The 23,613-nt window shown below is 35.8% G+C and overlaps 1 protein-coding gene across 2 annotated transcripts in view; it reads right to left on the bottom strand.

Annotated features, from left to right (window-relative positions):
- Nucleotides 1–23,613, bottom strand: part of LPCAT2 (lysophosphatidylcholine acyltransferase 2) — a 105,120-nt gene that overhangs the window by 39,062 nt on the left and 42,445 nt on the right. For both annotated transcript variants that reach the window (XM_077132472.1, XM_077132471.1), the window contains exons 9-11: nt 16,352–16,434; nt 12,342–12,467; nt 9,903–10,056 (exon numbers count right to left, since the gene is read on the bottom strand). In XM_077132472.1, coding sequence (XP_076988587.1) covers nt 9,903–10,056; nt 12,342–12,467; nt 16,352–16,434 — 363 coding nt within the window. The remainder of the gene's footprint in view (nt 1–9,902; nt 10,057–12,341; nt 12,468–16,351; nt 16,435–23,613) is intronic.

Here is a 23,613-nt window from a genome sequence, read left to right as displayed (position 1 = left end):
TGTGGTAAGCCAGCATCAGAATGTCACAGACTCCGGGAGAAAGCATGGCCAGTCAAGACCTTGATTATGGACTTCCATTCTCCAAACCGAGGAGATGGTAAATTCCCATTGTTTAAGCCAATTCATTGTGTGGTATGTGTCAAAGCAGCCCTGGCAAACTAAGGTAGTTGCAAAATTTTGAATCTAAATTTCAATGTGCCATGAAACAATAGCAGCAGCAACATTCTTATATTGAGTTCAGTTTCCTTCTACTGCCCAAATTGATAAATATAAGTGATATATCAATTTAATCTTTCTTATCTTGTGTCTGGTTCCAAGACCTTTAAAAACATGCTTATTTATCCTTATCCCCATTCTGACATATTGTCTTGTTTTCAAAGGTATTCCTGATTACAAACTACTATGTATGTTGCTCCCCCAGACAGAACCCCAAGGTGAGAGAACTGAACCTGCTCTAGGATAACAGAACTCACAACTTCTACTATGGGTGAAGCCCTTCTGTCAAATGGGGTTTTTGCCTAACTGCAACATATTCTGGACCAGATTTTCCTAATTTATTGATGAGAATGTCATGTTGGACAAAAATCAAAAGTCTTCCTGAAGTCCATACAGATAGTATCTATTTCTTTACCCTGTCACTGGCACTGTCACTCAATCATAGAAAGAAACTGAATCATCCTAGCACCATTTGCTCTTTAGAGAGCCCTGTTCTTTGCTTCTTTATGCTACTGGAGGAGGTCAATAATAACTCACTTGCTGTAGTAAAAAAGTTAAACTTCAATTGTTGAAATTTCTTTTCTGTTTCCCCTATGTACCTGTCCAAATATACTTGTATTGAGAAGCCAAAAAGAAAGTATATGATTTTCACATTTAAATGGATATTCCTAGTGTAACAACACTTGGTAGAAGCAAATACTATGTATGGACTAAATGGGGGAGCTAAGTCAAACTGAGAACGAAATAGTCAGATCTAGGACCACTGAACTTTCAGGGCCCCTTGTAAAACTGAATAGAAAAGTTCATTGAACCACTCAGAAAGTCATGGCCTTTTCCCACCAATTATATCATATAAGTATGATATAAAATGAAATGCTATATTAACTATCAGACATGAATTAGAAACATAAAGGATAGAAGACTTCACTGTTTATTTCCAATCACTTACGCCACTAAAGTACCCCGTACTAACCCTCTGCATGAGGAGAAAACGTGCACACTATAGTACTCTACCTTCTCTAACAGGAAGGGGCAAGCAAGGATGCTTGTTATTATTGGCACTCAAAATTTAATACTTGAACCAATACCAAGAACAGAACCGACAGGAAGAACTTGGAATAAAGAAACACATTCATTCTACATAATGTGAAACAGTAATAAAATATCTACAGAGGTTTACAATAGTCCAAAACACTGAATCACCAAAGTGCTAAAGTACACACAAAACTTTTCCTGTCTAATATTTAAACAAAGGACATAGGAATGTCAGAAGAACTGAATACTGCTAAAAGGCAGAATAGTAAAAATCATGATGGTTTTCAAACTTTTTTTAGAATGGAAATAGTAACTATCTAAATTCTACAAGGAATTGATCTATTATGTGCATAATGGTATTAGTAAGAAGAAAAAGTGAACTTTTACCTCAGACACTATATCTGAGGGATTAGAATTCAGTATCCTTTATTCTTTTCCTTTCATTTATGAAGTGAAATAATATACCACTAGTTAGAACTGTGGGAAATATCAGTAAGTTAGAAGGGTTAGTTAACATAAAGATTCTTAAAATTACCTGTGGAGTATCCCACAAATTAACAATGGTCACCATAAGCACTGACTGCAATCTTGCAATCCAGCCCTTATATCTAACAGCATGTTTTGTTTTCATCAGCTTATGAAATATAACATCAGCAAACTACAGCTTGTGAGCCAAATCCAGCCCAGTGCCTATTCTGTAAATAAAGTTTTATTCACACACAGCCATTCCCATTTGTTTATGTATTATTTATGGCTGGGTTGTGGCTTAGAGTTATGTACTCTAGAAAAACATGTTCTTAATCTTAATCCATTCCTATGGATTGGGAACCCATTGTAAACAGGAACTTTTATTGAGGTTTCTTCAATTAAGGTGTGGCCCAACTGAATCAGGATGGGTTTTAGTCCTATTACTGGGGGCCTTATAGAGAAAGCCATAAAGATAGATAGCCACAGGGGAAGAAACCAGAAATCAACTTAATCAGGAGGAGAAAGAGAAGATATTGCCAAGTACATAGCCATGCAAGGAAAAGTCAAGAACCAAGAATCCCCAGCAGCCAGCTCCAAAACGCAAGTCTTCAGCGACAAAGCTTCACCTTGCTCATGTCTCAATTCCAGAGTTTTCCTACTCTCAAAACTATGAGCCAATAAATTCCCATTGTTTAAGCCAACTCATTGTATGGTATTTGTTTTAGCAGCCAGGAAACTAATACAGATTGCTTTTGTACTACAATGGCAGAGTTGGATAGTTGCAACAAAGATGATCTGGCCCTTCACAGAAAATGTTTGCAAAACCCCTGAAGTATACAGCCTTGCTACTAGTAGGTATACAAACTCTAATGGTGATATGTGTCAGATGGAACATTAAACTGAATGTATCATGAGATGCAGTGTAGAAGAGAGTATAACATGCTGCTTGGAAGAGCTAAGAGGCCAATACACATGATATACTGTCAAGCTAGCAACAAAGATTGCCTGTTTACTAAAATATTTGAGGACTTTGCTCAATATTGAGCTCAATTTGCTCAATAAAGTGCTTAAGGAAGACTAAATAAACAATGATGCTGTTATGGACATTGGATGACAGTTATACTGTAGAAATGGCTGTGTTATAATTATTTCTATTTTAGCCAGTATTGTTTCTTAATCTTGATAAATATCTTTAAATCCCTTCAAGTGTGTCAGCAAAAAATCTAGTATTTAAAACTGAATCATAAGTATGAAAAAAGTCGAGAAGCCACTGTTTTAAATCATCATCTCATCCCTCAACTCTAACTCCTTTGGACATTTAACTAACCCTTAATTAACCTCTGATCCAGAGAGTTCAGTACGCATTCACGCAAATAAAAAGCTAAATTAAATTCAAAGATGAAAAGGGTCTTTTTGTTTCCAAAGAGATGAAGCCACTACAAAAAGAAATTATTCCAAACTAGTGAAGAATGCTAGGCTTTGGATTGTGAAGGACACATTACTATTGGACTTTCCAATCACCTGTCATCAAATATCTGAAAATTGAAAAATACAGAAGGCGCTGCCTGAACAGCGTAGTTTTAAACGAGAAGCTGAGAGAAAAGCCACTACGGCATTTTTGTAGCCTAGCCAAGAATATTGGTGGGAAGAGAGAATAAGGAACTGGTGGAGGAATATTCGGGTCTTCTCCCACCCCCAAAATACCAATAACATTAGACTTGGAAAACGATGAGGAGAAGAAAAAAAGCAAGGGGGAAAGAAAAAGAAAGCGGAAAGGGCAAATGGGAGGGGCTCATGGAAGCAATCTGCCCTGCAGGAATTTAGAGCTACAGAAAGAGCAACAGGAACACCAGCCCGTTCTCCTTTCCACCCTTCCTCCCACCCCCACCGCCATTAAGAGTATCAAGATAAACTAGGTGGAGAGAAACAAATTGTGGAGTAAGTGAATTTCTTTGTGATTCTCATCAAATATTCTCCAGCTGAATAAATTAGAGACACTGTAAAAACAGGCCTAGCATGTAACTAAGTATGGGCACAGGGTGTGGCCACAATTGCACAATTCAGCTTCTCTAAACAAAACAATTCTTCACAGGTTCAGACAGGTGACATGAGAAAGAAAAAAAATCAGTCAAATGCTTTAGTCGTTAATTTTCTAGACTAGTATGTTAGAGATGAAAAGTGCTTTAAAGACCAGTTTATAGATTGTATCTCAGGCTAAGCCACACTTCCCAAAGAAGTGAAGAAAACTCAGTTATAAATGATATGAGAGCAGATGAAGCAGTCCATGTAGAAATGTGAAAAACCAAATTGGCTGCGAAGGTTCACCAGTCTTCTAAATGCCTGAAGCCATTTGTCTTGCACTAATTCATAGTGAGTCAACATGGCTAGCTGGGGCTTCAGAATGCCTCAGCTCAGGTATCAAATGTACCTATCATGTGACAGAGGGACTGCAACCTTTTCAGGTTAGCACTTTGTGAAAAATATCTCACAGAAAAGTTAATTTAATCCTCGGTTTAGACTCCCTTCCCCAGTTTCCCCACTCCCAAATCTTCTATATTTATCAGGGCTTAGAAACAATGGGATTGTTGGCAGGTATCATCAGCCATCAAAAGACAGAATTGGTGTCACAGCAATTCTTTAGCTATGATAGTTTGACATCTGATGGACAGGACAACCTCCATGGATATTATTTTTAATTTTGATTAAAAATCTAGGTGAGCACTCTGTTTAAGATGTGCTGTAAACTTCCTTCTTGGTTCCTGTTTCATGTCCTTTCCCATTTCCTCATGTCCTGTCCTTGTTTAAATGTTCTTACCATATTCGTTCCTGTTTATAGAAACTTTATTTAAAATTAATTGCATGGTTTCTAGAGTCATAGTGGAAGATGCAATATAAATCTTACAGAAAGACTAGCAACAATACAAGTGAAAAGGCATCTCTTATTTCCTAACTTGCACATTTAAATCCAATAATTTACTTCTTCCTTCTCCCAAATCTTCATTGCACTTGATGTATCACTCCAGTGAAATACTGTCACTTAACGGACACTTTTTATGCATGCTGCAAGAAGGCCCAGAAGGAAAGCTTAGGTATTGCATATAGTACTTTTTACATATTCTTTAACAGTATCATGTTAAAGAATAGTTCATCTACAAGGTTACAGAAGAAGTCAATAGGAACATTAGTGTGCTCTGGGACAGAAGGAAAAAACCCAGGTTCTCTATCACCAAACTGTAATTTCTTCAGAAAATATCTTTTTTCCAGAAATAGAAAGAAACATTTACCAACTCATTTTATGAGGCCAGAAATACCCTGCGCTAGTTTGAAAATATTATATACCCAGAAAAGTCATGTTTTAATCCTGATTCAATCTTGTGAGGGCAGACATTTCTTTTAATCCTGATTCAGTACTGTAGGGTGGAAGCTTGATTAGATTATCTCCATGAAGCTATGGCACACCTCGTTGTGGGTGTGATCTTTGATTAGATAGAGATGTGGCTCCACCCATTTCAGGTGGGTCTTGATTAGTCTACTGGAATCCTTTAAAAGAGGAAACATTTTGGAGAGAGTCAGAAACAACAGAAGCCTCAGAGCCGACAGAAATTTCACAGCAGAGCTGACAGAGATACGAACACATGAAGAACAGAGACACAGATGTCTGGAGATTCTTGGAGCCCAGCAGATGCTGCCATGAGATGTTAAGCAAGCCAGAACCTGGAGAGAGCCAAGGGAAGCCAAGAGATGAAAGCCAGTGCTGGAAAAGCAAAGTGAAGAGCCCACATAGGAACAGAGGTTGAAGGCATGGGAGCCCAGGCGCAAAGGACCAGAAGATGCCAGCAACGTGACTACCCAGCTGATAGATGTGTTCCTGGCCCATCGGCCTTCCTTGAAGTAAGGTATCTTTCCCTGGATGCCTTGGTTGGGCATTTTTATAGGCTTAGAATTTTAAACTTGGAACTTATTAAATTTCCTTTTTTAAAAGCTGTTTATTTGTGGTATATCACATTCTGGCAGCTTGCAAACTAACACACACTCTGATAATCCTGATCTGATAAAACAGTACAAGAAAAGAAAACCATAATCCAGTATCTCTCATAAATATATATGGATAATCCTCAACCAAATTTTAGAAATATAAATAAGCAATACATAAAAAGGATAATATATTATGATTACCTGGAGTTTACCTTGGGAACGTAAGGCTAGTGGTAAGGATGTGAAGAAATAGGAACCCTTGTGCATTGCTGATGCAAATGTAAAATGCTGAAGACACTATGAAAAACAGTTTGGCAGGTCCTCAGAAAGTTAAACATAATTATCAGGTAACTCAGCAATTCTACTTTTAGGTATATACCCCAAAGTTCTGAAAATAAGGATTTGAAGAGATATTTGTACATATTGTTCATAGTACCATTTTTCACAATAGCTGAAAGGTAGAAGCAAAACAAGTATTCACAACAAATGAATGGATAAATCAAATGTGGCATATACAAACAATGGAATATTACTCAGCTATAAAAAGGAATGATGCTACAATATAGTTGAACTTTGAAGATGTCATATTGAGGGAAATAAACAGACACAAAAAGATAAATACTGGGTGGGCCACGGTGGCTCAGCAGGCAAGGACGCTTGCCTGGAATGCCAGAGGACCCGGGTTCGTTTCTGGGTGCCTGCCCATGTATTTAAAAAAAAAAAAAGTCCTGCCCTTGAAAAGCCTCTGCAAAGCTGGGACTAAGGTGAGTTGAGTGAGGCAGGATTGTGTAAGTGCAGGGAAAAAAAAAAAAGATAAATATTGTATGGCTTAATTTATATGAAATACCTAGAATAAGAAAATACATAGAGATAGATAGATGGAGGGTCATTGCTTAATTGGTACAGATTTTTTGTTTGGGGTAATGAAAAAGTTTTGATAATGGATGGTAGTGTTGGTAGTACAAAATTATGAATATAATTAAGATGACTGAATTGTGCATATGAAAGTCACTAAAGTGGGAAAATTTTGTTGCATATATTTTACCAGAATAAAAGTACAAAAAACACAATGTAATTAACCATATTAATAGAATAAAGAAGAAAAATTACATAATCATCTAATAGTAGAAATAACATTTGACAAAATTTAACAACCATAGATGATAAAAACTCTTGCAAAAAAGAAACAAGCAAAAAAAAAAAAAAAAAAAAAACTCTAGCAAACTAGGAATAGAAGGTAATTTCCTTAACTTCATCAGGGGCATTGTGCTGGTCTGAAACTGTTGTGCATCCCAGAAAAGACATGTTCTTTAATCCTGATTCAATATTGCTGAGTGGGCTCTTTTTTATTAAGTTGTTTCTATGAAGATGTGACCCACCCAATTGTGGGTGGGACCCCTTGATTAGGTGGTTTCCATTCAAGGTAGAGTTGCTTACTAGAGTTGCTTATTAGAGTCCTTAAGAAGGAACCATTTTGGAAAAAGCTTCCGAGCTGACACAGCCAGAGACCTTTTGAGATGCAGGGCCCAGTAGACATTGCCATGTGCCTTCTCATAAGATGCTAAGCAAACCAGAACCTGAAGAGAGCCAAAGGAAACCAAGAGATGAAACCCAGCCCTAGAGAAGTCAAGTGAGGAACCCCCACAGTCAACAGAGACTGAAAGCAATAGAGCCCAGGAGCACTGGACCAGCAGATGCCAGCCAGGTGACTTCCCAGCTGACAGAGGTATTCTAGATGGCATCAACCTTTCTTGAGTGAAGGTAACCTCTTGTTGGTGCCTTAATTTGGACATTTTCACAGCCTTAGAATGGTATACTTGCAACTTAATTAACTCCCTTTTTACAAGTCATTCCATTTCTGATATATTGCATTCCAGCAGCTTTAACAAACCATAACAGACATCTACAAAAAATAGTACAGTTAATGTCACACAAAAGTGAAAGACTGTATGCTTTTCCCCTGAAATTAGGAACCAAGGCATGGATGTCAAGTCTCAAATCCTGTTCATCATTGTACAGGAAGTCTCTGTTGGTGCAATAAGGCAGGAAAAAGAAAGGGCTTAGAAGTTGGAAAGGAAGAAATAAAACTTTCTCTCCTCATAGATGACATAAAAAATCCTATGAAAACTATAAAAAGTCTCCTAGAACAAATAAATAATTACAATATACAAAAATCAATTGTATTTCTGCATACTAGCAATGAACAATTGGAACGAGAAATTAAAAACAATGCTATTTACAAAAGCACTAAAATTACATCCATATAATATTACAAAACATTGGAATATTCTAATATAAATCTAACAGAAAATATGTGCAGGATTTGTATACTAAAAAAATAAAATAAAATACTTATGAAAGAAATCAGAAAAGATCTAAAGAAATTGAAGAGATATAATGTGTTAGTGGATTGGAAGTATCAATATTGTTCAAATGTCAGTTCTCTTCATCCTAACTCCACAGAGTTAACGCAATATTAATCAAAACCCCAACAGAATTTTGTTCTAGATATCAAGATGATTCTACAATTTGTTTGGAAAGGTAAAAGAATTAGAATAGCCAAAACAAGTTTGAAAAGGAAAAAAAAAAAGATGACACTCTCTGATTGCAAGAATTGCAATAGAGCTACAGTAATGAAGACAGTGTGGTACTTGTGAAAGGATAGAATGTAGATCAATGAACAATTGATCAATGGCCAAATAAGGTTAATTGAATCTACTTTTCAGCATAGCTATGAATAACAGTTTTTTAGAATTATTGAGGTGAAAGTCGTGTAGCAAAATGAACCACTTTTAAGTGAACAAGTCAGTGGCTCAATTGATTTACAACTAAGGTACCAAGGCAATTAAATGAGGAAAGGACTGTTGTTTCAACATATAGTGCTGGAATAATCATACAACTACATGCAAAACAAATAAATGAATCTTGAGTGATACCTCACATGCTATTCGAAATTAACTCGGTATGGATCACAGATCAAAGCTTAAAGTTATAAAACTTTTAGAAGAAAATCTTTATGACCTTGGGGTAGATAAAAAGTTCTTAGATACAACAGCAAACGCACAACTCATAAAAGAAAAAACTGTAAATTGGACTTTATCAAAATTAGACCCCAGAGATCACACTCCTAAAATACTTACCCAGGTGAAATGAAAACTACATTCACAAAAAAACCTATACATGAATTCTTAGAACAGATATATTCATAATCACCCAAAATCGGAAACAAACCAAATGTTCCTCAACTGGAGAAAGGATAAACAGCCATGGTACATTCATAATGGAATTCTTTTTAGCAACAAAAGAGAAAAAATCATTGATACATGCAACAACATGGCTGAATCTCAAATGCATTATGCTAGGTGAAAGAAGCCACACTCAAAAGGTTATATACCGTATGATTTCATTTATGTCACATTCTGGAAAAGACAAAACTATAAGGATGGAGAACAAATCAGTGATTGTTAGGGGTTAAGGGTGCGGAAGGGATTGACTACAAAATTATATAGTATGGGGATTTATTTTTGGAACTGTCTTATATCTTGAGAGTGGTAGTAGTTACATGACTCTATGCATTTTTCAGAATTCATAGAACCATAACCAAAGGAGTGAATTTTACTGTCAGTTTTATTAATAAACAAATTAAAAAGAGAGAACTGTAAAACTGATACATTTTTCCCTAAGGAAACTTTTTGACAATTCAAAATTTCTAACTGTTAAGTACTTACATATTCACACACAACAAACTGTACCCTCAATTTAATGGCTAATTGCCAAACTTTAATGAACCCTTTATTAAAATTAATTTGAAAATAAAAACTTCTTAGTCTTCACATATTTTGGGGGAAATCCAGAATCCTTGAGAATTGACTAGTATCACCCCAAGTCATCAGTGCATGAGTTTGAAATATCAGTTTTTAAATTTTTGCTAGTTAAGTAAGCTTTCTCAATTTCATATTACAAATGTGCTTTTAGGGTCACAGTATTTAATTCTAACCTGATGTTTAAAAGAAATAGACACTATCATAAATATTATAATATACACACATTTAATTATTATATTATTAAAAAACAAAATCACACAATTAAACCTAGTCTTGTTTCTTCTTACACTGATTCAACGAGTTTTTCCAATGCAAGTGACTTATGATCTTTGAGAACTGATAGAACTAAAATGTTTATATGTTAAAGTTTAAAATTTAACATACCCTGTCAAAGAGTGCAAAAAGTTGTCTCAACACGTCTGAAACAGGCAACTTTAAATACTGTGCAAATTCTTCAATTCCAATTCTTCCTCCTTTTGAGGAACTTGCAATAGTTGCATATTCATCCAAATGCTTACGAATACCATCCCAATCCAATCTAAACAAAGAATTATAAAAGGTGTTATTAATCCTTCACATTTCACATGGAATTTAAAGAACACTGTTTTATTAATGTATCTGAGAAGAACTATTTTAAGTGTCAAATTTGAAAAGGAGAATAAAATAAGTATTTAAAAGTACATATTGAACTTATATGCAGACATTTCTCTTTTTTTGCTTGGTATGCTGTATAGCAGAGGTCACATTTTATTCCATTTCCATGTGCGTATCCCCTTATTGCAGCACCATTTGTTGAATTGTTTTGTTTTGTTTTCATTTGTTTGTTTTGGTTGTTAGTTTGTTTTGGGAAGTGCATGGGCCAGGGATCGAACCTGGGTCTCCCCAGGCTTCTCATTTTTAAAAGGATATTAGCATAACTGATTAACTGGTAATTATTCCAAGTATCTGAAGGAAAAAAAAGTGAGCAGAAGAGCAGGATGGTGGAATAATAAATGATTTATGAGAACAAAATAAGAAAACAAATTTTAATTTAAACATTACTTTGCAAGTCAATAGTACTTATTAAGTTGTTGCAAAAGAAATGACAATTCTTGCTTTCAAGGAGCCTTCAGGCTTATGATGAAGTCAGAATTCAAATTTACAACATGTCATGTTAGAGACATTATTTTTTTTCTCTATTATTGTTTTATTTCTTTTTCTGTTGTCTTTTTATTTCTTTTTATAAATCGATGCAAATGTACTAAGAAATGATGAATATGCAACTATGTGATGATGTTAAGAATTACGGATTGTATATGTAGAGACATTATTTAGACTATACACTTCCCCCAGTGTCAGTTACAAAATATCAGTATGATAAAACATTGGAAAATACACTGTAGCTTACATCACATGCTGTTTTTGCCTTGAAGAAGCAAACAGGTGACCTAACACACACTTCTTTAACCAATTTCAAAGAATATTGACAATGTTGAATTTTACCCAAGCCCTGTGTTTCTGGAAAACAGCGAAGTTTAAGAAATCCCTCAACCCTTTGTGTTCCTGAAAGCTGTTTATTGCAAAGAACCCACCTTCCCATATGATTTAGATAAGCCTCATGGATGCCCCCTTGTACCTAGGACAAGATTGGACACAGACCCTCCACATTTCCATTCTTTGTCTCATAAATGATTAGCTGAACTACTTGTCTCCACTCATGTTTTGGAATAAGATGGTCATTAATCAAACTTTGATTAAGGTTTTTTCCTCCCCCAGACCCCAAAACTTTGGCCTACACACAACCTGAGCCGGTATATAGTTCCACTTTAAGGATTCTTCCCAGAATAGGCTGACCTCTGCAAAAAATACTCTCAGATTTAATATCTGATCATGCCAACTTACACTGGGCTCTTCCCTCTCTATAAAAGAAAAACCCTTTTTGCCTAACTCTTGACATGATTGCCGACCTTACGGTCAGAGCGTTTTCCCTATTGCAGTAGTCCCTTTCCAGCTTACAATAATGCTTTAAAATAAAGTCTCTCCTTACCAAGTTGGGATTTTTAAAAATACTATCTACATTTTAATTTATAGGAACACTGTGAGCATAGCATCAAAACAATAAGCAAAACATTCTTACTATCTAGAAGATATAAATAATATTTTCTATAGCAGTTATCAAAGTGTTATATATTAATGTTGAACTTTTATCCAGAGACTGATTCTGTAGTTTCTTCCTATGGAGGATGCCAAGGCCTATGAAATCCATAAATTCTGCAAATCCCTGATAGGGCTGAAACAGAATGAACTACAATAAGAAGGAAGCTTGAGGGTTACAGTCCTTCACATCAGTTAGTTCAAAGGAATGTTACATATGGCTTGAACTAGATCTAAAAAACACAAAAGAATATTTTTGCTTCTGTTCTCTTAAATTAGGAAAGAGGAAAAACGGTCGTTCTAGGTAGTTCGTGGATAGTCAGAACTTCTACTCTACAAATCAACTCATATTTCATACGTAAAGCTCTAACTACAACATGCCAATATCCTCTAATTAAGCTATTGTTCTTGAGAGAAGGAGGCAGGACCGACCCATTACTCTGAGTCATTTACAAGTAGGGAGGAGGATCTGTGCTGATCCATATTTACTCTCTTGGTCTCCTCCTGTGACCAACATATTTATCTTCGAGTTAACTTCCTTGAACAAACAAAACTAGATGAATTAAATAGAAGATAAATTCAGAGCCCTGGCTTCCCTAGCAAATGTCATATGGTCCTAGAGCTAAGCATTAATAAAGCAAATGAAAAGAGACAACTTTGTGAAAGTATAGTATTTTAAAATATACTTACTTCAATTTCCGGCTAATTTTAGTAAATTCCACTAACCCAGCCTCCATGGGCAACGTTAGCTGTCCTGCTGAAATCATCAATCTGCAGTCTTCATACGTGTGATCTGTTACTGGTATTCCCAGAGCACTGAAATATTAAAAAGCAAACTGAAATTCAATTTTTTTAAAAAATTAATGGCTTTTCACTAGGCCTGGATTTGTGGCTATAGCAAATGGGAAGTATTTACTAGTTTTTAAAACTCTATCTTTTACTTGGCAAAGAGACTTATTTCTCTTCTTCACTTACTGTACCCTGAGTTAGCCTCCTTAAGTCTGCAGGCTCCCTGTGCAGTTGACTGTTTTCCATTTTCTATTCTAACTATAACAATAATAGTTGATTTGAATCTCATGGAAACGAATTAGAAGACAGGTTCAAGTCCTAGAGGAGTCTTTAGCAACTATGGACCGTTTGGAACTAACCTAAGCCTCAGTTTCTCATCTGTATATAGGAATAACGCCTAGTCACTCCACAAGTTATTGTAAGGACAAAATAAGAATGCATGAAGAAGTATGATGTAAACAGGTAAGTGGCTTTTGTACATATGAAAAGTAAACAATTTATACAAACTTGAGCCACATATGTTTTATCATCTTTTAAAAATGGAGACCACCTTCTCTTTATAAAATAATCTTCTGAAAATATTGATGAGAATTGATAATAGGCTAATATTTCTTCCAAATTTAAATGTCTTCTATCTTCAAAGGAGAGCCTAAATAACCTCTACTGCCTCCCTCTTGCTCAGAGGTCCAATGATAGTGAATTAGATTTGAAAATATATTTTTTAATAAGACAGGTGAAAGCAGAGTACCAAGAAGGGTATGCAGAACAGAAATAACTTTCTAAATATCCTTCTTCACTACAGTTTGATTCAGAAATATTCAGTGAAATTCATAAAATTATGTCTTCAACTATATTTGATTTTGTTAAATCACTCCTACAAACATTAAATTTTAAATGAATGAAATCAGGATGAAATAGGTTTTTGATCTACAATTAGGTTATTTTGATTAATATTTTGGTGTAAGAGCATATGAAATTTAAAATATTTTAGGTATAGGAAATGTGGATTCGAGTTCCAGCCCAGACATTAATACCTAGTATGATCTTAGGCAAATTATTCACAGAGTCTCAGTTTCCTCACTTAACTCATAGAGTAGTTTTGAGGATTATGTCAGATGACACAAGCAAAGAGCCTAGTACTTGGGATATACTAAACACTTAATAAATATTTATAAGTAAATGTACCACTACTACCTTACATATAATTTTTAAAAATATTTTTATTGACAAATCTTCTATATATATCCATGCATGGTGTATAATCAATGGCTCACAATATCATCACATAGTTGTGTATTCATCACCATGATCATTTTTTATAACATTTGCATCACTCCAGAGAAAAGAAATAAAAAGAAAAAAGAAAAAACTCATAGATACCATATCCCTTACCCCTCCCTCTCATTGACCATTAGTATTTCCAATTATCCTATTTATTTTACCACTTATCCTTTTTTTGCCCATAATTTTTTACTCATCTGTCCATATCCTGGATAAAAGGAGCATCAAACACAAGGTTTTCACAATGACACAGTCACACTGTAAAAGTTATTTATCTTTATACAATTGGCTTTGAGAATCAAGGCTACTGAACACAACTCAATGGTTTCAGGTACTTCCCTCCAGCCACTCCAACATACCATAAACTGAAAAGGGATATCTATATAATGCATAAGAATAACCTCCAGGATAACCTCTTGACTTTGAAATCTCTCAGCTACTGAAACTTTATTTTGTCTAATTTCTCTCTTCCCCCTTTTGGTCAAGAAGGCTTTCTCCATCCCTTGATGCTGGGTCCCGACTGATCCTGGGAGTTCTTCCCCACGTTGCCAGGGAGATTTATACCCCTGGGAGTCATGTTCCACATAGGAGGGGAGGGCAGTGAATTCACCTGTTGAGTTAGCTTAGAGAGATAGGCCACATCTGAGCAACTAAAGAGGTTCTCTGGGAGTGACTCTTAGGCCTAATTTTAAGTAGGCATAGTCTATCCTTTGCAGGAATACGTTTCACAAGGGCAAACCCCAAGATTGAAGCTCAGCCTACTGAGTTGGTTATCCCCACTACTTGCGAGAAAATTGGAATTCTCCAAATGGGAAAATGAATATTTCCTCCTTTCTCCCCAGTCCCCCAAGGGGACTTTGCAAATACTTCTTTCTTTACTGTCCAAATTATTCTGGGATATATCGGGGCATCACACTAACCTGGACAAACCAACAAGATTTCAGTCCCTATTCAAGATTTTCATACTCACAGTGTTCAACTAAACTGACCATACAAGTTAAATTTGGTAATGCACTACCCAAAATACAAATTCTGCACCAGATAAACATTTCTTCCTTTGGTTTTACACAGAAGTTGCAGTTTTAAAATATGGACAATATCATCTTTTACCCTGTATTCTGTTCTACCTTAGTCCTATTCAAGATCAGCTTCATTCATGTCTCTAGTTGAAGTCTGATCCCTTTTACAACTTTTTAAACAGTTCGGTGTGGGGTACTGCTGACTTTCATCACTTCAGGGCTCTGACTTGAGTCTCAGGCTTGCATCTAAGTTTGCTCCTTATCATTTTCAAAACACTTTTATATTTTCCTCCTTGAGTCTCATAATGACCAAAACTATAAAAAAGGCAAGGTAAGGCCAATTATTCCTATTTTACATAGGAGGAAAGGGAGACTTGGAGAGTACTTGTCCAAGGATGTGCAGCTAAGAAAGGTCTTTCTTACTCTCCACCCAAGGCTCTTACACCTCCATGCCTCCAAATTTAGAGAAAGGCTGCCTAAACAAATTCTTTCTGTATTTTTGGCAGATTTGGGGAAGCTGACATATAAATTCTCTTGATTCCAAACACTTATTTTAGTTCCTAACTTTGGGGTATAAGTTGATATGAAGATATAAGGAAGTAAGAGGAAAAAACAAAGAAAAGCAAATTCTGCAGGTAGACCAGAAACTAGTAAGACAAGCATATCTATGTATACATAGTAGCAAAGCTAAACACTTAAGCTTTTTTTGCTGAGAACTTAAGCATTTTTTAAAAATAAAGCTATACTGCTGTGAAAAATTAAATTGAATATACACATATACACATATGTGTATATGCATATGCATATGCATATATGTATATGTATATACATATTGACCTTGTAATGAAACCATGCTCCATGAACCTAAATTCAGAAATCTCATTGAATTTTTACTAAGAGGGTAAGTAATACTGGCCCATAGTTCCAAACCTAGTATGCAAATGATGGAGGGAGGTAGTCCCTGGAGAGAGAGTGCACACCTGGACGGCTCTGAGGCTACCTGGGTAGTGGTTATAAGATAACACATTCTTTCATTACAAGTCAGAGAATGATTTATCTACTTAGAAAAGTGGCCAGTTAAAGCTCCCTTAGCAGTAGGCAAATATTTGCTTTTAGTTATTCAGGATCTAAATCCTAAATTTATACCCATGCCTTAATGGAGGCAACTTTTTCCCTTTCAGGCTTCCTCCTTTTTTGGTGCTACAAAGATTAATGTCACTGAAACATCCAACTTCAGGCTGCTCTATGGCAGTTGAGGGGAGACAAGGCTAGTGATAGCAGAAACTCCTGAGACCATCACAAGGCTTTGGCTGACAGTGACCAGCCAGCCTGGGAAAATCCACCCTGTAAGATATTTCCTGGTCTCTTCAGGTTATTGTACCTCCTGGCAAAAACGCATTTCCATTAGTTTGGGGCTACATATGAAGAAAATATTTATAAATATCTTACAGACATGTCTGTAGATATGTCCATGTCTCTGGACATTCTATTTACTTACCACAATGAGTTGGGGAATGCCGTCCTCAGAAGAAAGCCTTAAAACTATGTTAATTGCTGTTTACTAATAATTTTCAAATTATTTACTGATTATAATAATACATAGACACTTACTCTGCCATGAAGTTCCGGACTCTACTGGCAAATAGGACAGGATCACTTTTTTCTTCATCATTAGGTACTTGAACAGGCATAAACTGAAAGACAAATATACCTTTCCATAACCAATCTTTAGGACTAAAGCATTAAATGCCAAATGAATTAATTTAAAACTGTTAATAATTATATTAAATCTCTCATCTTTCTAGAGCATAGGTTACATGATATAATGGAAAAGAAACAAACACTGGACTTGGACTCAGGACATCTGTATCCAAATCCTGGCCTTACTGTGTGATTTAACTTTTAGAACTGTCTCCTCAACTCTAAAAAAGAAGGCTCTGATGCCCTCTCTCAGCTTTCTCAGCATTTCTCCTGGTTGGTGAGAGGATAAAATGGGGCAAAAAAAATCACAGGATGGAATTTTGGAGGTTGTAAAACTGTAGCTATTAAGCTCTTATTCTCAGAGCTGCATTGACTACCACCTCCTACTGCTATTTGTGAAAATGTTTTTTTTTTTTGCTTTTTATAATTTATCTCTTTACCCTTCCCAGTGTTGACCATATTTATATCATTTGATTGAGATTTATATTGTTATTTCTTTTTTGTTTTTCTTTTACTCTTGATATTGGCTTTCTAGCTGTTGCTTAACATCAGTTTTTTGCTTTATCATTTTTAAGTTCACTTTTTTCTACACTTGATATTCTGTTATGCATCAGTTGTACTGTCCTTGTTTTTATTTATGGTTTTCTAACATTAACAAGGTTTTGGTATCATATTCAAAATTATTACCGATCATTTTGAGCTCTATGAAAGCTAAGTTAAAGACCCTATTCCTGCTCTAAAAGAGATCTTATTTTAATAGGAGAGAACAACACATCACTAATCCCATTGCTAACTATCATTACCCTCTTATCCGAATTATAGAAGGGGCTTAAAAACTTAATTAACTCATCCAGTTATACAGGTCACATTACCAAGATTCAGCCCAAGGTTTGTCAGATTCTAAAGTCTTTGTTCCCCCGCTAAATCATCCTTTCAGGAGTATTGGAGTGAGGGGGAAGAAATGATTACTTTTACTAAGGGGTAGGGGAAAAGCAGCCAAAAGAGGCTTACAGAACAGTTAATACTTGATCTTGGCTTTTAAGAATAAATATTATTTCACCAGTAGCTACTATTTATTGAATTGTAACTACAAACCAGGTATTATTCTAGGTGATTTATATGTGCTGTTTCATGTCACTAATTCTCCTCTATTTTAGTCATAAGGAATTGAAGTTCACAAAAATTAAATGACTTGCCTAAGGTTTCATGGCTCAGTTTCATTTAACAAATATTGCTCAAGCACCTGTTATGTGCTGGGCACTGCCCTGAGCCCTAAAGACATGACAATGAATGATCCCTTCCTTCAAGGAGCTTTCCATGTAGTAGGATAAAAAAACCAAGGGACATAGAATTTATGATACAATGAACTAAGTCTACTGATAATAGTTACCATCTATTAAGCAACTGCTTTGCACTGGGTACTTCACATTAAGGGCTTTATCTTGTTAACTCTCTCAATTCCTTGAGGCAGGTGCTACCCATTTCCATTTGAAAGATGATGAATTTGGCTTGAAGAGGTTAAATAGTATAGCTTGGGTGACACACAAGTTGCAGGGCCACAATTTCAAAGAAAAAGAAAGATTTGTCATTAAAAACACCACTTTTGGATTCATATGGACCTGGTTTCAAATCCTGTTGATTATATCAAGAAGCATACAGGCAATGGTGACTTAGAGATGAAGTTTAAACAATGGAGTAACATGATCAGATCCAAGTTTTTCAGCAATAACTTTGGTGGTGGGGAGTGGGCTCAAGGAAGAGGAATAGGCCAAGAGCAGGGAAAACCTCTGAAGGCTACTGCAATTGTCCCATGAGATGGTAAGGCAATAGAAATAGGGAACAAGGATGAAGAGGACAGCATGGGTGTAAGGGATATTTCAAAGATAAAGTGGATAAAATCATAAACTAAGGTATTATATGTCACTTTACTTTTCATATTTATTAACTTCCTCTCCAAGGGAGCAGTGCCATGTTGCAGAAAGCGTAGTTAACCTGGCTATGGTTTTTGCCTTGGCACTACTGTGAGATGCTGGAAAAGTCATTAACCTTTTATGGGTCTTGGTTCCTTCTCCTATCAGATGAAAAAGTTTTACTAGTTGATCTCAAAGGACCTTTCCAACTAAAATTCAGCATCTGGCTTTCTATTTAGTATCCAGTTATCCCTTTAGATGGAAAAATAAACCAAGCCACCAGAGGTCCCCACACCACTTATATATGTAGAATAACAAACTATGTTTGCAAATAAATATATATACATATTTTTTTTCTGGAATGGGCAGGCACCAGGAATCAGACCTGGGTCTCTGGCATAGCAGGCAAGAACTCTGCCTGCTGAGCCACCGTGGCCCGCCCAGCAAATAAATATTTTTAAACATTCCCTCCATCCTGGTCACATAAAATCTCATATACTTGCTTAATGTGAAATCCACAGAAGAAAACATTAAGTTCAAATCAAGTGTTCGTAAAATTTCTAACAACATAAGGGATTGAAGTTTTTAATTGTCATATAATTCTTCATTTAAAAAAAAAAAGCCAAGTGGCCACTTTTAATATACTTGATTAGTAGGTCATGAATGTGCCTACTGAAAAGCCTGAAAAATAAACTACTGCTATCCTGTCAACCAAACATAATACAAGGAACTATGGGGTTGGTTCCTATTAGTGCAGGTATTATTTTCCATGAAATGATTTTTAATAACTTGCATGTTGGCATGGCATTTTGTTCTTGGGGAAAAAATTCCACTGAGAGTACAAAATAATTAAATGCCAGGATTTGACACTCACAGACCTCAGAGGCCCCATGTCTCCTGTGAAGCAATTCAGTGGAAATTCTAACAAAAAGGATAAGGCTTTGTCCTTGACATCACATTTCCATTTTGTGTGAAGTCTTTCAAGGCCCATAGTATGAATATGTCTTTTATTCTGAAACGAAGATAAGCCAAAGATAGGGGTACATGATTGCCATTATCTATTTACTTCCCACAGATACACATCTAAATTCCCCAGTGACTTCAGGACCTCAAATTTTCTTTTCCATCTTCATCTTCTCTCAGTATCTTCCATATCCACACCAATGACCCACCTAACATTTTGATTTCTCAGTACATTTACCTGATTACAAATAGCCTCAACCCTACTACAGCCACAGAAACAAACATGACAAATTTTCCATTCAGTTTCCTCTCATTATTCCTTAGTGTTTCCTTTTCCCCTAACCTGGCACAGACTGTGAGAACCCAGTGCTCACCTTCAGGACCTACACGCCCTTCTTTATCCCCTCCCTTCTGGCCACATCTGCCTGCTACCTACGCTGGCCTTCAGATTCGGACACTTTCATGTGGCCTTTCTATCAAACACAATCTCTTACTTCTGTCATTTCACAGTGCCAGTCACAACCCTCAGTCAGCCCTCCTGATGCTATTGTTAAAGACCACAGAAGAATGCTAAAGAAAGTTACAAAACCTTACTGATTGAGCTTACCTCAAATTCATGCTACCTTCCACAGAGGGCTCACAGCTGCTTAAAAATTATTTTATTTTTCCAAGGTGAACACATCGCTCCCAAATATAATAGGTTTTTAAAGTTTTATTCTGGCCTAAGATCTCCATTTCCTTTTTTTTTTTTTTCATGGGTAGGCTCCGGGAATCGAACCTGGATCTCCAGCTAGGCAGGCGAGAATTCTTGCTACTGAGCCATCATCACACCGCCCTCCCTTTCTCTTTTTAACTCATGTGGGTGTGCCCAAATATGTGATCTTAACATTGCGTATATTTCCTTCGTGTTTATGTAACAAGAGAGGATCATGCTACCTAAGTTCAACTGAACCTCATGGCTGCTTAGCAGTCCTTTCCCTCAGTGACCTGCTGCCATCACATATTAGTGTTAGGAACATGTTCCATACTACTCAGGTTGCAATCCCACTTTAATCTCAATTTTCCTGGTACAATAACACCTCACTTTCAATTCCTACAAGAAGATAGCCTATATGAACTTCTTCAGTTCTCTTTTCTATCGCATCTGAAACTGAGGCCACAGACCCATTCCCCTCCCACTTCAAATATTCCCTATATTCTCCCTATCTCCACTCTGTACCATTCTGTGCAAGATGAGGAGATTAACTGACATGTTTCCCAGACTAACATTTCTTGTTTGTAGCTTTTGGTGCCAGAGCCTCCAGCCTTCTCTTGGGCCTTAAACTGATCATTAAACTGTTTTTAAGACTACTGATTATCCAGAGCTGGTCCTTTACATGAATGCTCACCACCTATAAAACTAGTTTATTCATTGTTTTCTAATCACATTAAGCACATTACTTTCTACTAAATAAATGATGATGAGAAGAAGGAAGACAGATGAGTTATGATACTACAATCCATGTCTTTTTTCCTAGTAACAGAAAAGGATTTTAAAAGGTCAACCTTAACAAATGTACTTTCTAGCTCTTTCCATGATTCTTCTTTTAAATCTTCAAAGTGAGAAAATACAAAAGAAGAATGATTTTTTTTTTGCAAACAGCATTTACTGCTTCCTTCCCAAAAGAACAGAAACATTTAGATAAGAAGGGAAATGAAAGTTAATGCTTAATGAACACTTACCATGTGCCAAAACATGCCAACATTATTACATTCTTACAACCCTATAAAATAGGTGCTCTTAACCACAATTCACCAATGCGAAAACAACAGGCTTAGAGATGTTTAAGTAATTTGCTAAAGCATATACAGGTAGTTAGGGTCAGAATTGGAAAAAAACTCCAGCTAACACTCTTTTTTATTATACTCCATTTCTCTACTACTACTACTTATAAAACCCAGAATGCTACAAAGTTTCAGAAGAAATTAGCTTTGTTAGAACAAGCATATACTGTGTATTTATGTGATAGAGATTTTCTAAAAGGTCTATTTTAGATTAAAAAACACAAATTATCTTGGTATATTTTGATATTTAAATAAACTATATAGATGTACTTGAACTTTCCCTAAATAATTAGTTCTTTGGAGATTTTAAAAGTGAAACATACTGGGCAGTGCAACAGTGGCTCAGTGGCAGAATTCTTGCCTGCCATGCCAGAGACCTGGGTTCGATTCCCGGAGCCTGCTCATGCAAAAAAAAAAAGGAACAGTGAAACATATCTATAGATGTTCTTTATAACACTCGTTAATGACAATCCTTTCCTAAATTACAAGAAATACTTGAGTTTTCTGAATGAAAAATAAACTCCCTTTCTATTAATATTTTAGGCCTAATGCTACTCATTATAAGATCACTGTAAGTTTTATAAGGGATATTCCTAAAGCAAAGTATTTCTACACACCTACAAATAAATCATTTCTACGTATTGATAATATATTGGGTGGCTTTTAAGGCCAACATGGTTTGAATATAAATGAGATATAGCCTGTGAAGAAGGAAACTGACTATACAGTTGATGTGAAAGCCATGTTTCCATTCATAAACTTACTGGTGTCTACATAATGCGTTAGTTTGACTTAGCATGTGTTCTTTCTCTTTAGATAAACTAACAGGCTCTAAATTTTGGGTATTGCCTACCAACCATCTTATTTCTTATGCCCCTAAGCAATATGTTTATAAAGGTTTACTTATGAAGGAGCTGGCTGATGCTGATAAAAGTGATCACTAAAAAATGCTTTAAGCACACTCACTATGCCACATAACCATTCAAAGAATAAACTATCAGTAGACCCATTCTGTAGACACATATATCCTCATCATTGCTCAAGGCTGTCAGAAGACAGATTGCAAAGGTCATGAGATTTTAAACCTATTTTATTTTTAAGACTCAGGAGTCAAGAACATAATAACCTTTTCCATAATAAGTCTCTGTGTGGGGAGACAAATGGATGGGAAGAGGAGGTAGTGAAATATTACATTCACTAGATTTTAGATATTTAATGATTTGGCAATTAAAGAGTTTACTAAGCATCATTACTGAGAGGAAATTCGTGAAACTAAAGGAAACAACAGTTTCCTTTACTTTTTTCCTTTACTAGTTTTCCTTTACATTTCCTAAACAGACTGAAATGTACTGTGACTCAAAGAGAAAGTGTGTCCAAAAGGGTATTTTGACAATCCACTCAAATTTCATTTTAAAAACCAGAAACAAATATCCTATTCTTGAATAATACATTCTTCAGTTTGGTTTACTAATATTCAAGAAGTTCTAAAAATATTTTTAAATTAATAACAAGAGTTTCCACCAATTTTAAAGAAAAAAGTTAAGGAGTGCTTCTGAATAACCATGACAAGTGAAACCAGAGCAAGAAATACACAGACAGGGCTAAAGAAGCTAGATATGGGGCAGCTCAAGCTGAGCCTCCTCGGATGGGGGGTAAAGCTGAAGCCTCAAAGATATGCCTAGCTATGCAGAGCCGTGAGCCAAAAGGTCTGGTGGGATAATTTTCTCAGCTACATCTAAACAGTGGGGAATTAAAGTATTCAGAAATTTTAAAGTAGTTAGGACTCCCTGGTGAAAGGTAACACCATAAATCTAAAGTAAACATAAATTAAAACAAGAATGTTAAAATTCAAGCCCACAAATTTACATCCTCTTGCTCTGCACCGCAGTTCAAATACATTAGACTCTACAAATTCAGCTATTTTAAACTGGCTGAAAATCATTTTGTCAACAAAGGATACAATCTTTTCTTTGCCAGAAAATATTAGCCAAACAGGTTTAAGAACTGGCTGGAGAATGCAAATATTGTAATTAAAAAAAAAAAAGTAATGACATGGAAAGGAAATGTGGTAATAATGGTCAGGGCAAAAAATGAGGAATTTGCATACCTCTGTTGTAATGCAGTTTGACCACTGACACACATGCTTCTAGACAAATAAGTACATTTTATGTGTATTTCCCCATCTGTTGTTAGGTCTTGTTTTAGCTGGGGGCTAGATTTAAAGAAAGGAACAGTACATGCACACACACACATAGTGTCTTCCAAATTTGCAGAGGACAGAAGATGGCTGTTTTAAGCATGAGTTTCTCTTGTTTTTTAGAGAAAGAAAACAGGGCAGCAATTAAGGAAAAAAGAGCAATATTCAGAACACTTAGAAATATATAATATAGGGCTTCCTGAATATATTCTATGGAACATAGGTGCTATAGAGAGAAAAAGGGATTCTATCCTGAGAAGTCTTGAGAAGAGAAATCT

The sequence above is a fragment of the Tamandua tetradactyla genome, chromosome 16 (genome assembly GCF_023851605.1).
Source record: "Tamandua tetradactyla isolate mTamTet1 chromosome 16, mTamTet1.pri, whole genome shotgun sequence".
Taxonomy (NCBI): domain Eukaryota; kingdom Metazoa; phylum Chordata; class Mammalia; order Pilosa; family Myrmecophagidae; genus Tamandua; species Tamandua tetradactyla.
This window is presented reverse-complemented; position numbering and strand designations above follow the sequence as displayed.